The sequence below is a fragment of the Ipomoea triloba genome, chromosome 10, assembly GCF_003576645.1.
Source record: "Ipomoea triloba cultivar NCNSP0323 chromosome 10, ASM357664v1".
Classification (NCBI taxonomy): domain Eukaryota; kingdom Viridiplantae; phylum Streptophyta; class Magnoliopsida; order Solanales; family Convolvulaceae; genus Ipomoea; species Ipomoea triloba.
In genome coordinates this window covers 15,068,159-15,081,003 of record NC_044925.1, presented here as the reverse complement: position 1 = coordinate 15,081,003, position 12,845 = coordinate 15,068,159, and the positions used below count along the sequence as shown (strand labels likewise).

Here is a 12,845-nt window from a genome sequence, read left to right as displayed (position 1 = left end):
ATCCTATTTTTTTTAGACATGTAGTTCTATAAGTGTAGAACCCGCATATAAAATTTCATAATGATCGGAGTAGTGGAAGTATGGTTTTCGAATTTTTCTCCAAAACTGGTCCAGAGAGAAAAATTCTGGACAGCACACTGCCAAGGGCAAAGATGGAATTTTCTGTGTTCATTCGCTGACCAAAATGACCAAAACTTTTTATGGACATCAAGTACTATGAGTTGGGGTTCTAACATAAAAATTTCAAGTGAAAAAGAGTTCGGGAACTATTTTTACCGGCTCAATCTTTCGGACTGCGCCAAGCTGAATTACTGTCCAGAATAGGCAGAATGTGTTGGACGCGGACCTGGACGCGCGTCCACTGCGCGTCCAGTGGAGTCCAGTAGGTTCGAGAGTAAGATTAAATGGTGTAAGCTTGATTATTGATTATTGATGTTTAGATGATGTGGTTGTTTGATGTTCGTGAGATCAAACTAAGCTTGATTGTTGTTGATGTTAGATGATGGAATGGTAAGGATGCTAAGAGATTATTAGGAGTATAAACATGATGATGTTGGACTGATTTTGATACTGATGATGGTGGCGTTTATTAAGCTTAATGGTGATTAGTATATTGCTAAATTATGGGTTATGGTGACTAATTAGTTTGATTATGGACTTATAATGATTAAGGATGCTTAGNATCCTATTTTTTTTAGACATGTAGTTCTATAAGTGTAGAACCCGCATATAAAATTTCATAATGATCGGAGTAGTGGAAGTATGGTTTTCGAATTTTTCTCCAAAACTGGTCCAGAGAGAAAAATTCTGGACAGCACACTGCCAAGGGCAAAGATGGAATTTTCTGTGTTCATTCGCTGACCAAAATGACCAAAACTTTTTATGGACATCAAGTACTATGAGTTGGGGTTCTACCATAAAAATTTCAAGTGAAAAAGAGTTCGGGAACTATTTTTACCGGCTCAATCTTTCGGACTGCGCCAAGCTGAATTACTGTCCAGAATAGGCAGAATGTGTTGGACGCGGACCTGGACGCGCGTCCACTGCGCGTCCAGTGGAGTCCAGTAGGTTCGAGAGTAAGATTAAATGGTGTAAGCTTGATTATTGATTATTGATGTTTAGATGATGTGGTTGTTTGATGTTCGTGAGATCAAACTAAGCTTGATTGTTGTTGATGTTAGATGATGGAATGGTAAGGATGCTAAGAGATTATTAGGAGTATAAACATGATGATGTTGGACTGATTTTGATACTGATGATGGTGGCGTTTATTAAGCTTAATGGTGATTAGTATATTGCTAAATTATGGGTTATGGTGACTAATTAGTTTGATTATGGACTTATAATGATTAAGGATGCTTAGTGATAGTTGAAATAGGAATTTATGANTTGAGTAACCTTGTAGAAACATATCCAGGGTTACTAGAGCTAGTGACTAACCTGCGGGCTTGGAATCCCGACAAGGGGTGTGCACACTAAAGGTCCTAGATCTGCTTCCCCTAGTTGGAATAACTAGGTTGTGGTGAGATGATGGAAATGAGAAGGAAATTGTGGTGTGAATTGGAATATCTTTAACTTTATTATGGTAAGCTGGTTATTACTATTTAAATGCTTATATAATTATGACCGTGATGATGAGTATGATTATGGAGTACCGATGAGAATTGGATTGTAATATGGACTGAAATTTATGATAAGGAGTAAGATTAAGGATGTTAATATGAATGGTGCTAGGAATCGATTGATTCATAAATGGTTGACTATGGGTTCGTACCATTATAATAATAGTATTAAGAATGGACATATGTAGTGTTAGTGGAATTTATATAAGTGTATAACTAGGTAGATGGATTTCAAGTAAGAGACAGGTGAATGTTGATTCACTAAACACTTTTTGTACAAGTCTTCATTGTTAACTTATTTTCAGGTGAAATCTCATCAAATGGGTATAGTTACAAAACTCTCTTATGCGTGTTTTCAAACCTTTGTCTACTTTTAAGTGACATTGGATTTCCTTACTTAGCCGTCGCGCTAACTACACTTCAATGTGTTCTTATCAGTTGCAGATTAGTGTGGACCCCTGTAGCCCAGCAAGCTCTGAACAGAAGAGAAGTACAGGTTGAGGTCTACTCTATCTTAGAATAGATACTCTGGAAGGAGGACTTCCTTATGTATTAAGTTTGATGTTGATGTTGTATATTGATGTTGTAAGTTTAGCCTTAACGTTTGGGTATAGGAGAGATACCTAAGCGTGGCGGTAACACCCAGTTTTCTGCTGATAAGATGTAAGCTTCCGCAGCGTTTATTACGGATTTTGTAATAAATGTAAGAGTTGAAAATTGGGGTGTTACAGTGTCCAACTGTATAGGAGTTATGCCGCCCTAAGTGGATTCGACGCCAGGCAAAGCACCGCGAAGAGAAATAGGGAAGGAGAAATAACAACAAAATATTTAGTCTGCAGCCGTGAGGGATATAAAGGTGGGGGTGTAAAGAAGCACAAAAATGGGGAAGGAGAAGATGGTGGAGGTCTTATACAACGTAGGCGACGACCCTCCAATAGGGTTTGTTGTGGTGCCAAGATAGGTTTCAGAAAGATCAACACCGGAGAGTTTTTGGTTTCTATATTTGAAAACAAGCACAACCATTATTTGACAACAGATGCATCCAAAGTATTTTTGCGTGCAAATCGAAAACTTGATATCTGGCAACAAACACTTATTGCCAACTGTGCAAAGGCAAATAGAGAGAAAGGAATCGAAAAGTCAAAGAAGCCGAAGCGACTGTGTAGATCGTGCAACCAATTTGCCCGGCACGATAGCCGAAACTGTCCAACGGGTTAAAGTGGTGTGTATGTGCATACTCACCAGCATATGATAATCATCCTAGTTAACTGGTTCAGACTATATTAAACAATAAATACAAATGAAATGTGTACTTTTTTTTTACTAGCCTATATAGCATTTTTAGTTTTTTCTTGGATAAACACATGCAGAGACCATTGTTGAATTTCTTCATAAGTTAATTATTTCATATGATGCCTTGCATTTGTTCAACTATTTAAGTGATTGCAAGTCCCCTAGCTCTCATCACACTTAAATTAAATTTGGCAAAAAAAAAAAATAAAAACCATGCACGAAGTAAAAAAATAAATAAATAAATTATGTATATAATATAATATAATATTCATAACCCATAAGATCAAAAGCAAATAAATAAAAATCCAAGGATCTTAGGACTGGTTCAGACTATATTAAACAATAAATAAAAATGAATTGTGTATTTTTTTTTACTAGCCTATATAGCATTTGTAGTTTTTTTTTCTTGGGTAAACACATGCAGATGCGATTGCTTATTATTTCTTTAGAAGTTAATTATTTCATATGATGCTTGCATTTCTTAAAGTACTTAAGTGATTGCAAGTTCTCTAGCTCTCATCACACTTAAATTAAATTTCGCAAAAAAATAAAAACCATGCACGAAGTAAAAAAAAATAAAATTATGTATATAATATAATATAATATTCATAACTCATAAGATCAAAAGCAAATAAATAAAAACCCAAGGATCTTAGGACTGGTTCAGACTATATTAAACAATAAATAAAAATGAAAAACACAAACCCTGAATGCACACTGTAATTATTCAAAACACATTAAGATGATTAAAAACACAATAGAATGATTCCAAAATCTACAGTGCAAACAACTGCACGTGCCTCCAAAATAAAGGTGCAAATCATTAACACCCATAAATCGTGTCCTAGTCTAAACATAATAATAATGCTGAACTACATAGCAATTCCCCAAAAAGCATCCCACCCCATAGCCTCCAACTGTTCTGATTCCACTAGGAAGCATTGCCCGATCTTAAACGCCCATACTGTGCAACATGCGTGGAAATTGCATCCTTGTGCACATTTTTTGCTGACATAAGCGTGGAAATTGCATCCTTGTGCACATTTTTTGCTGACATAATAATGTTGTGCATGTATCGCTGCACATTTTTTGCTGACATAATAATGTTGTGCATGTATCGCTTCCGAAGATTTAGAATCTGCCATGTATCCCCTTTTACCCGCTTCCGAAGATTTAGAATCTGCCATGTATCCCCTTTTACCAACCCATAGTCCAATTCAGCACACCGTTGTCCAGTGAACAACTCCATATGACACACTGTATAAATTCCAGAGTCATGCTTATTAGATGTGACCTGCCAACCCATCTGCAACCTCTTGGGTTCCAAGTTTCGGACCAAAACAGCACGAAAGGGGTGGCCATTGAGCTCTAGGAACGAGGCAAGCAAGTCAATCTGCAAAGATAACCAAACACATGCATTTTATAACATACCAATGTATAAATTCCATTCTCCAACATGCACCCCACACTAGAAGAGCACGACTATAAGAAATACCAGATTATCAGGTGTTTTCCCATATCTCTGTTTGTTAGACAACCGAGACGAGCAGTTATCTATAATATCAAACCTTCGATTCTTTGTGCAGACGATCATAACATAATAGTGTCCACGGTCAATAATGGGGAAAACAAACTGCGAGTGAGAAAACATTAATCTTAACAAAGCAATGTTGCAAACCATCCAGAATGCATGGATGTGCACTCACCTGTTACGTGTGGTAAACTTACCAAGTCTATACAACTCCAACCAACATATTTTGATGACCGGAGATCTGCATTAAGGCGTTTCGAGAACCAGTTTAGCCTTTCGTCACGGTCAGCAGTAGCAGAGATCACCGTGCCTTGTTGTTTCCACAAAAACCACGTTTGTAAGGTGAACCATATAGAACTTTAATCGGTAGTTCTGTTTTTTATAAGAACGTACCGTAGTGGATAACGATGCAAACATGCGCGACGGCATGCCCCACCTCCTTATTTCTACCGGTGCATTCAACAGACTAGACCATGCATCAACGACTGCAGCAGAAACATGTGTGCCCTGTTGCAAAGTCCGAAAGTCCCGCCATAGTGCATTCTGTCCATGGTACGAGAACAATACCTCACCACTGGGAAAGTAAACACCCTCCCATGGTTAGTGGTCCCACAAATAGAAATACAAGTGCAATGCATTCCAAAATACACTTACAAATCAGCCTGGGAGTTGTCAAAAACCCAATCCCATAGGACGGTACACACTTCAACTAGCGTAGAGCTCAAATAACCCGTGAGCATTTGGGGGCTGGTGTTCAACGGTGATTTTCCCTTACGGTCACAAGGTACCAACTTTAATTCCCCCGACAATGCACTATGTGAGCCCCCCAAACGAATGGTAGCCTGCAATAAGATCATTGTCACTAATCTGTGTTTTGAACCCCAACAAATACATTGTTTAAGTTTTGTGATTAACCTGTGGTGGAGGGGTAACATACCCCCTTGCAATGGTCGAAACGTCAGCACAATTGAAGTTTGTCTGTTCCTGCGATAACCCTAAGCTAAAAGTAGGAGCGTCCATCAATGACTTCCCCCTTTGCGCAGCCTGTTCAGCTTGCTCTAGCGCTAGTATATTATCTAGGTTATCCCAAAAATCATCATCGAATTGGTCAGACGTTAGGCTAGGATCATGTGCTACTCCAGGCTTCAAAGCCATTAAATTCTGGGCATTCTCAAACACAGAATGGAATAACTCAGAATCTTGAGCTAGTTTTGGTGATTGATGCACTAGCTCAATAATGTCTTGGACTGCTGAATGAAGAATTGTTTTTTTCTCCTCCAACCTGTCAACAAGAGACTAACAACACAGAGGAATGCATGTTAAACCCAACTTTGTAAGACAAAGTAATGTATAATAAACCGTAGTCATATAAGAGTAGTGGTTTTAGAGTAATTGCACTAATCTCAAGTGTTGTACTATTCTGCACGTAGATAGTTCCCATCTTTGATTACTAACAACAACTTGAACTGGTCAGCATAAATTCTTTAATCTGAAAAAAAACTAAAAATAATACAACACGAAACTTGCACTAGTGCTCTATTACAATACCTTTGATCTGTTGCCCACGATAAGCTGTTGACCAATAGACACACCAGGGTTGTTCTCCTGGCAAAGTGGTGCATCCAACCGACCAAGTCCAAAGCCACCATAAGTAATCTCCAAGGATTCCCTTGCCTTTAACATCTTCGTCGACCATCCCTTCAAAGACGGCACAACCCTTTGAACGTCACGCTTGCCTATTACTAACCTGTCAACATACAGTAACTGGGAGGGGGGGAGGGAACAATCATAACAACTCACAAAATATCTCAATTAGCTAACTTAAAGTGGATGTTTGCACTGGTAACTCACAGTTAAGAAGATGATGGGTCCTGTGAACCTGAGACGCTTACGTTGAGACCAATCCTCATGACAGTTGACCAATTTTTTCAACAAAAACCCACACCAATCTAAATCAGCTATCCGATCAACATCATGCAACATATGGACTATCTTCTGGTTGACATACCCATTATGCTCACTTGCAACGAGAGTGCTGACTACCACGACACTGAAATGTCGCTTGAACCACACATCTCCATCTTTGCACCTCAACATCGCATTGCATAGTGCCTTCACCGTCACATCCCCCTCAGGTTGACATAACTTATCCCTCCATTGTCGCAAATATGGCCCTACAACCTGGCTATCCCGTTCTGTAATAGTGATCGGCCCACATGGTAGACCCAATGTTGCTGCTACATCATCCTTAGTGAGTAGTAACTTCATACCATTTGGCAAGTGCACAGACATATCTTCTAGGTGGAAGTTGGTGACCAACCAGTAACCCAACCTTAACGGTGCATTTGTAACCTGAAGTTCAAGCACACCCCCAAATCCAATCTCCCTAACCGCTTCACATTGACGTGAATTGAAGTCTTTTATAACACACACAAGTGGTTTAGGCCTACACCGAGTCTTAATCATGAGGAACTCTTTGAAAACCCCCACTGGTGCCCTTCCGTCTTTGGCCATTCCTACATCCACCCTAGTGCCCCTACGATCTGCCTCCACAAACCCACGAGGCGCCGTTTGGAAGTCATCATCCGATGAGGTACTATCAGTGCTACCCACCGGCTGGTCTGATGCACAGAACAGAATAATATTAATTACAACATAACTATATTATAACCAACGAACCAAAATGGGCAGTGCATGCACGCCCAAAAAATTAGCTAATTTCAAACCACTACAACACACCAGCACACAAATAAATAAATAAATAACTAAAATGAAAAAACACAAACCTGGTTTTAAAGTAGGCCGACCTGAAGCCTCCCTATTCAACAGCGTACACGCACGGAGAGCCATCGACGCTCCACCAGAATAACCGACCAGCTGATCGGAGTCGTGGCAAGACAAGAGCCTCTTTGACCATCGAACACCAGAGTCCGGGACTCCCCCTCGCCCACCGCCTTAGAGGAGCGCCAGTTGTTCGCTAGGAGGTCCAGTCGCCGACCTCTTCGACCGAATGGTAGAAGATGCAAAGGCCATAGCTCAGTCAATAACGCAATTCACGGAGGAGATGCACTCAGCAAAGAGGTGTATTCGGCAAACTGACCTGTGGGCAGTGCACGAATGGAAATACAAATACATCTAGAATACAAAAGCAATAAATAAAACTAGTGCACGAATAGAAATCGAATACATTTTGAATTCAAAAGCCCTAACTTATCGGTTTACAAAATAGAAGGAAAAGACTAAACTAACCTTCCACGCATAAACTTAATAAGCCTAAACTAATTAAGAAAATAAAACCAATCAAAAATCGCAACCGTAAACCCATATAAATAAAGGGTCCAGATTAGTCCCTAAGTTCCCATCTTAAATCAAGTTCACATTTGAATATGATTCTATATATATATATATATATATATATATATATATATATATATATATATATATATATGAGTATGATTGACCAAGACTATTTCTTATTGCTCTTCTTTTGGCCGACTCTACAAGGAAAAAACAAATATATTTGTTCTTCTTCTTCGTATTCCTTCTTCATCTTCGCGGCATTCTCTAAATTTTTTTTCTTCTTCTTTATTCAAGAGTTGGAACCATTCCATTCAAGTAGTAAAAAGAATAGAATAGAATCCAGTACTGAAGCACAAAGAGCCAACGCCTCCATTAGGGATTGAACCTGTGACCTTTCACTTGGGAGGACCACAGCTATGCTACTTGACCACAAGATCTTTGGCGAATAATTGTAGTTTAGAAGAACCTTGAAAATTAACACTACAAGAAAAAACGCGATTCACGACAGAAAAATTCTGTCGCAAAAATGCAAAATTCCGTCACAAATCACGTTTTGCGACGGAATTCATTCTGTAGCCTCTATGCTTGTCATATTTCATTTCATGACGGAAATAATTCGTCGCAAGCAATGCGACGGAAAATCGTGACAAAATTTTCCGTCGCAAAGTAGGCGATGGAAATCATTCTGTCTTGAATCCTTCGCAATTTTGGCAACGGAAATGTTTATTTCTGTCGCCATCGTGTGAAAAAATATTCCATCACATAACTCATATTACATTGCATATTTCTGTCGTGAAATATAACGACGGAAATAATTATTGTCGTTATTCCGTCGCTAATCTTTTGGTTGCAAATTGTGTATTCCCTCATAAAATTATGTCGTAAAAAAAAAAAGACGAAACAAATTGTCATCGCCCTGCTCGAGTCTGAGAGAGAGGCTAGGAGATTGCGGTGATGGCTTTATCTATCAAAGTACTATGAGGGTCTTGAATACCTTTTGATGCCTTGTTAAGTTGTTTTGACATAATGATTAGTAGTTGGAACCATTAGTTGTGTGGGATACTCAAGTCTATGTTTGATCAAGTTATTTTTATTCGTATTTTCAATTTGGACAACTACTTTTGCTACTAAATAGAATGTTATTGTTAAGTGATTTTGATAAATAAAAAATTGTCATCACTAGTCTGTCGCCAACTTTTCTGTTGCACATTTCGTCCTCCATCACAAAATTTCATCGTAAAAAAATGATGGAACAAATTTCTGTAGTGATTCCATCGCTTCATATTTCGTCGCAAATTTTTTTTTCCATCACAAAATTTCGTCATAAAAACAATAACAGAACTAATCGCTGTCGTGATCCCATCGCATTTCAGCAACAAAAATCTTTCTGTCACCAATTTTCTCGTCATAATGACAATGAATACTCCACCGCTAAAATTATATTTCGTCGCAATTCTGCTAAATTATTTTTTAATATTTTGGTCATTATTATTATTTTTTTAAATTCTAATATTTGTATTTAAAATGTTAATATGCAAACTAAAATACAATATAATTTGTAATATAAAAGTGATATTGTACTACTTTGTAGTTCAAAAAATTAAATGTTGTACTTAATATCAAATTCATGTCTAAATAACAATATAGTAATCCATAAAAGAAAAATCAAATCAAGTTGAATTCGGATGTGATGATGAAGTACCAGCTCTTTCACTCTCAATAGCATCTAATCTTTGTTGCATAAGAACCAAAGAAGCCTTCAAATTCTCAATCTCATCTGGCATCTTTGTTGCAGAATTAGCATTTTCTCACACACACAAACACACACATATATGTGTGTGTGTGTGAGAGATGATAAATAAGGTTACCAAAATAATTATAGAAAGTAATCAAGCTTCAATTGCCTAAGAATTTCAATACAAAGTATTAAACGTATCCCTACCAAATGAAAAATATCCTACTTATACTAGTGCCTCCAACGTTCTTCTGCTCAAGTAATAGTACATATTAATGGTGAGTGGGGTCTACATTAAGTGTAGTATTCATCATAATTGTCTCACGTAACACTCCCAATTTCTAAGGATAGGAATACAGGAATAAAATATAGATATAATATAGATTTTCAAAAAGATTTAAAATGTGGAAGTGAACTTAAAAACTAAACTAATAAGGGGGTGCTATGCCACGCTTGGACCATAATTTACACCCAAACACACAGGTTACAAGGATTTCTATCTACAAATTCAATTACAATATTCCTCTATTCCAAATCATGAACTAACTACAACATTGACAGTTCAAGTCTAACTATATAGATTATACCATAATCATTTCTCGGGGCTTACAAGTTCAACGCCACGCTCTCAACTAGCCACAAGTCCAGACCTGAAAACAATTCATGTTTGGAAAACAAGAGATAAAGAATTAGCATATAATGCTAAGTAAGCTCTACCCCGCCCCGTAAAATAAGTACATATATACTTTTGAAAGAAAGCATACTTTCATTCAGTAAAAGAGTTTGACTCATACCAAAAATAGTGATATATAGGTATGTCTCCCAAATTACTTCCCATACATAGCTTAAATATTTAAGAATAACACACACGTATTCTACTCAAAGTACTAATAAGCTCATATAAGTAGTAAGTCTTAGTGAAATACTTCAGTTAAAACAATATATATATATATGTTAGTATTTTGGTGCACACTAATGATATGTTGTGAACATGTGCATCACCTATGTGCGTTGATGGTGCATTGATCTTACGGTCCAGATAATCCAAACAAAACATTGCGTGTGCCATGCACCAATGCTCCCAGGGGCATAGTAGGTAGTTCTAGTATCACTCCCTTCTGTTCGAAATTTAAACGCTTGGGTTCCATTCATCATCCCCGATAATCAAGGCGTAGTAAAAAAGGAGATCTGGCTCTGTTTCGCTGATGCTCCAGGCTGATGGAGGAAAACCACGACGACACACCGATGTGCGACTCAGACTGGGCGGAGTTACCAGCGGGGACGGAGCCAGGATTATAAGATGAGGGGGCCAATCATGATTTAAGAGTGAACAATTACATACATTAATATTCATTTACTCTGTAATAATATATATATAGCAAAATACATTATTATATTACAAATATATTAATTGAATATATACTAAATTTTTTTGGTTTTTCAATATACACTGACAAACAAATACAAATAGTATGAAAATACACAAAAAAAAATGCTTGGAATAAATACAAAATGAACTTCAAAATATTTGATGAAAATAGCACCAAGAATTAAACAAACCCACAGTGGAGCAAGGAAAAAATGAACTCTGACAAAAAATAGAGAATGAAACAGGAAGGTGGTTTTCTTTTCTTCTCTGCTGAACGAAAGAAAGAAGAAGAAAAATGGTGTTTCTCCTCTTTTTCTTCTTGCTGCCTATTGCCAAATAAAATCAAATAAAATTGAGAGTTGTAGATACAAGCGGGTTTGTCCTTTCAAAAAAAAAACAAAGAAGATACAAATGGGTTTGCTCAAAAAAAAAAAAAAAAACAGAAGATACAAGTGGGTCTTGAGAAAAGAGAAAGAGAGTGAAAAGTTGAAAAGGAGTGGCATTCCACATGCATTAGGCTTTAGTTTCTTTCCATGTATTTGAATAGAGTTTTTTCCCAAAATGGTCTCTCGACTATTGCTCATTCTCAATTTTGCATTTCGACTTTCAATTGCACCTAATGTGGTCCCTTGACTTTAAAAAACTCACCCAATTTGGTCATCCGTTACATATTCCGTCAAATCAGTGTTAAAATGGAGGACATTTTCGTCCATTTACCTATTGTTAGCCTAATAAACATTGAGAAATAGTTGAGGGACCGTTTTGAGAATGGTCAAGGGACCATTTTGGGAAAAACTATTTTATTTATTTCATTTTTGTTTATTTTCATTTTTTACACTCTATAAAAATAGAATTTCTATACATTTTTTCTTACAAATATAAATAGTTAAAATCGCGCAATCCAACCTCAAAATTTTTAACTTTCTTTACAGACTTTTCCCCTCTAAATATACAAACTATTCCTATGAAGTTTTACAATAAGTTCTGTAAATTTCATAAATACTCATATACTTCTTTTTTTTAAAATTTTTTTATGTTCATAGACAATCAATCACTATGTATCACATTAAATATTACTTTTACCATTGAAAATAATATTTTTTTTCAAGCGTAGACACCCAAAGAGTGTAAAATGTAGGGAAAATATTGGACCGAAAGGTAAATTTTTCTAGTAAACTTCTCAGGTGAGCCAAAAGTAAAATCTCTTCAATGTTTCCTGCAATATTTTCTGTATTTGATTTCGAAGTAATTATTAAATTTTATATTATTTTACATTATTTAAGATATTGTATGACATCTTTTATATGTTTTCCTCTTCTTATTTTTTTTTATTAATTATTAATTATTAAGGCAAGTATAATTTATTTTGTAATGTGGACACATTATTTTTTAAAATTTTGATTTAATTAAATTATACCTTAATTATAAAAATCCTACCTAATAATTTTAGTATATTACAGGGACACAATAATTATTAAAAATAATGTTTAATAATTGTCAATTTGTATTCAACAATAAAATTTATAGTTAATTTTTAAGTCAATCATAAAATCTTTTGTGATGTGCGCACATTATTTTTAATTATTTGAGTTTAATAATATTATATCTTATTTATAAAAAATCCAAAGTAATATATTTAGTATTACGGATGTGACTAAGAATTATTTTAATCGGTGCTTAAAAAATGAGTTTTTATAAAATTTACGAAACTTATTGTAAATCTGCATAGGAATAGTTTGTATATTTAGATAGAGGGAAAAAGTCTGTAAAAAAAGTTAAAAATTTTTAGGATGGATTGCACGATTTTAAGTATTTATATTTGTAAGAAAAAAAATGTATAGAAATTCTAATTTTATAGAGTAAAAAATGAAAATAAACAAAAATGAAATAAATAAAATAGTTTTTCCCAAAATGGTCCCTTGACTATCCTCAAAACGGTCCCCCAACTATTTCATAATGTTTATTAGGCTAACAATAGGTAAATGGACGAAAATA

At 35.9% G+C, this 12,845-nt stretch overlaps 1 protein-coding gene across 1 annotated transcript; it reads right to left on the bottom strand.

Annotated features, from left to right (window-relative positions):
- Positions 1-3,846: 3,846 nt before the first annotated feature.
- LOC116033189 lies at positions 3,847-9,530 on the bottom strand. The gene is made up of 10 exons (XM_031275948.1): positions 9,449-9,530; positions 6,298-7,067; positions 5,995-6,210; positions 5,437-5,742; positions 5,362-5,400; positions 5,101-5,288; positions 4,878-5,020; positions 4,644-4,756; positions 4,411-4,548; positions 3,847-4,308 (listed from the first exon to the last, which is right to left on the bottom strand). The coding sequence occupies exons 1-10, from the start codon at positions 9,528-9,530 to the stop codon at positions 3,847-3,849; spliced, it is 2,457 nt and encodes an 818-aa protein (XP_031131808.1).
- Positions 9,531-12,845: the final 3,315 nt, after the last annotated feature.

Coding starts and splice junctions, on each gene's coding strand:
- LOC116033189 (XM_031275948.1), bottom strand. CDS start 9,530: ATGCCAGATGAGATTGAGAATTTGAAGGCTTCTTTGGTTCTTATGCAA. Junction 5,401..5,436: donor CTACTTTTAGCTTAGGGTTA/TCGCAGGAACAG, acceptor TGTGCTGACGTT/TCGACCATTGCAAGGGGGTA. Junction 5,021..5,100: donor GACAACTCCCAGGCTGATTT/GTAAGTGTATTT, acceptor TTACTTTCCCAG/TGGTGAGGTATTGTTCTCGT.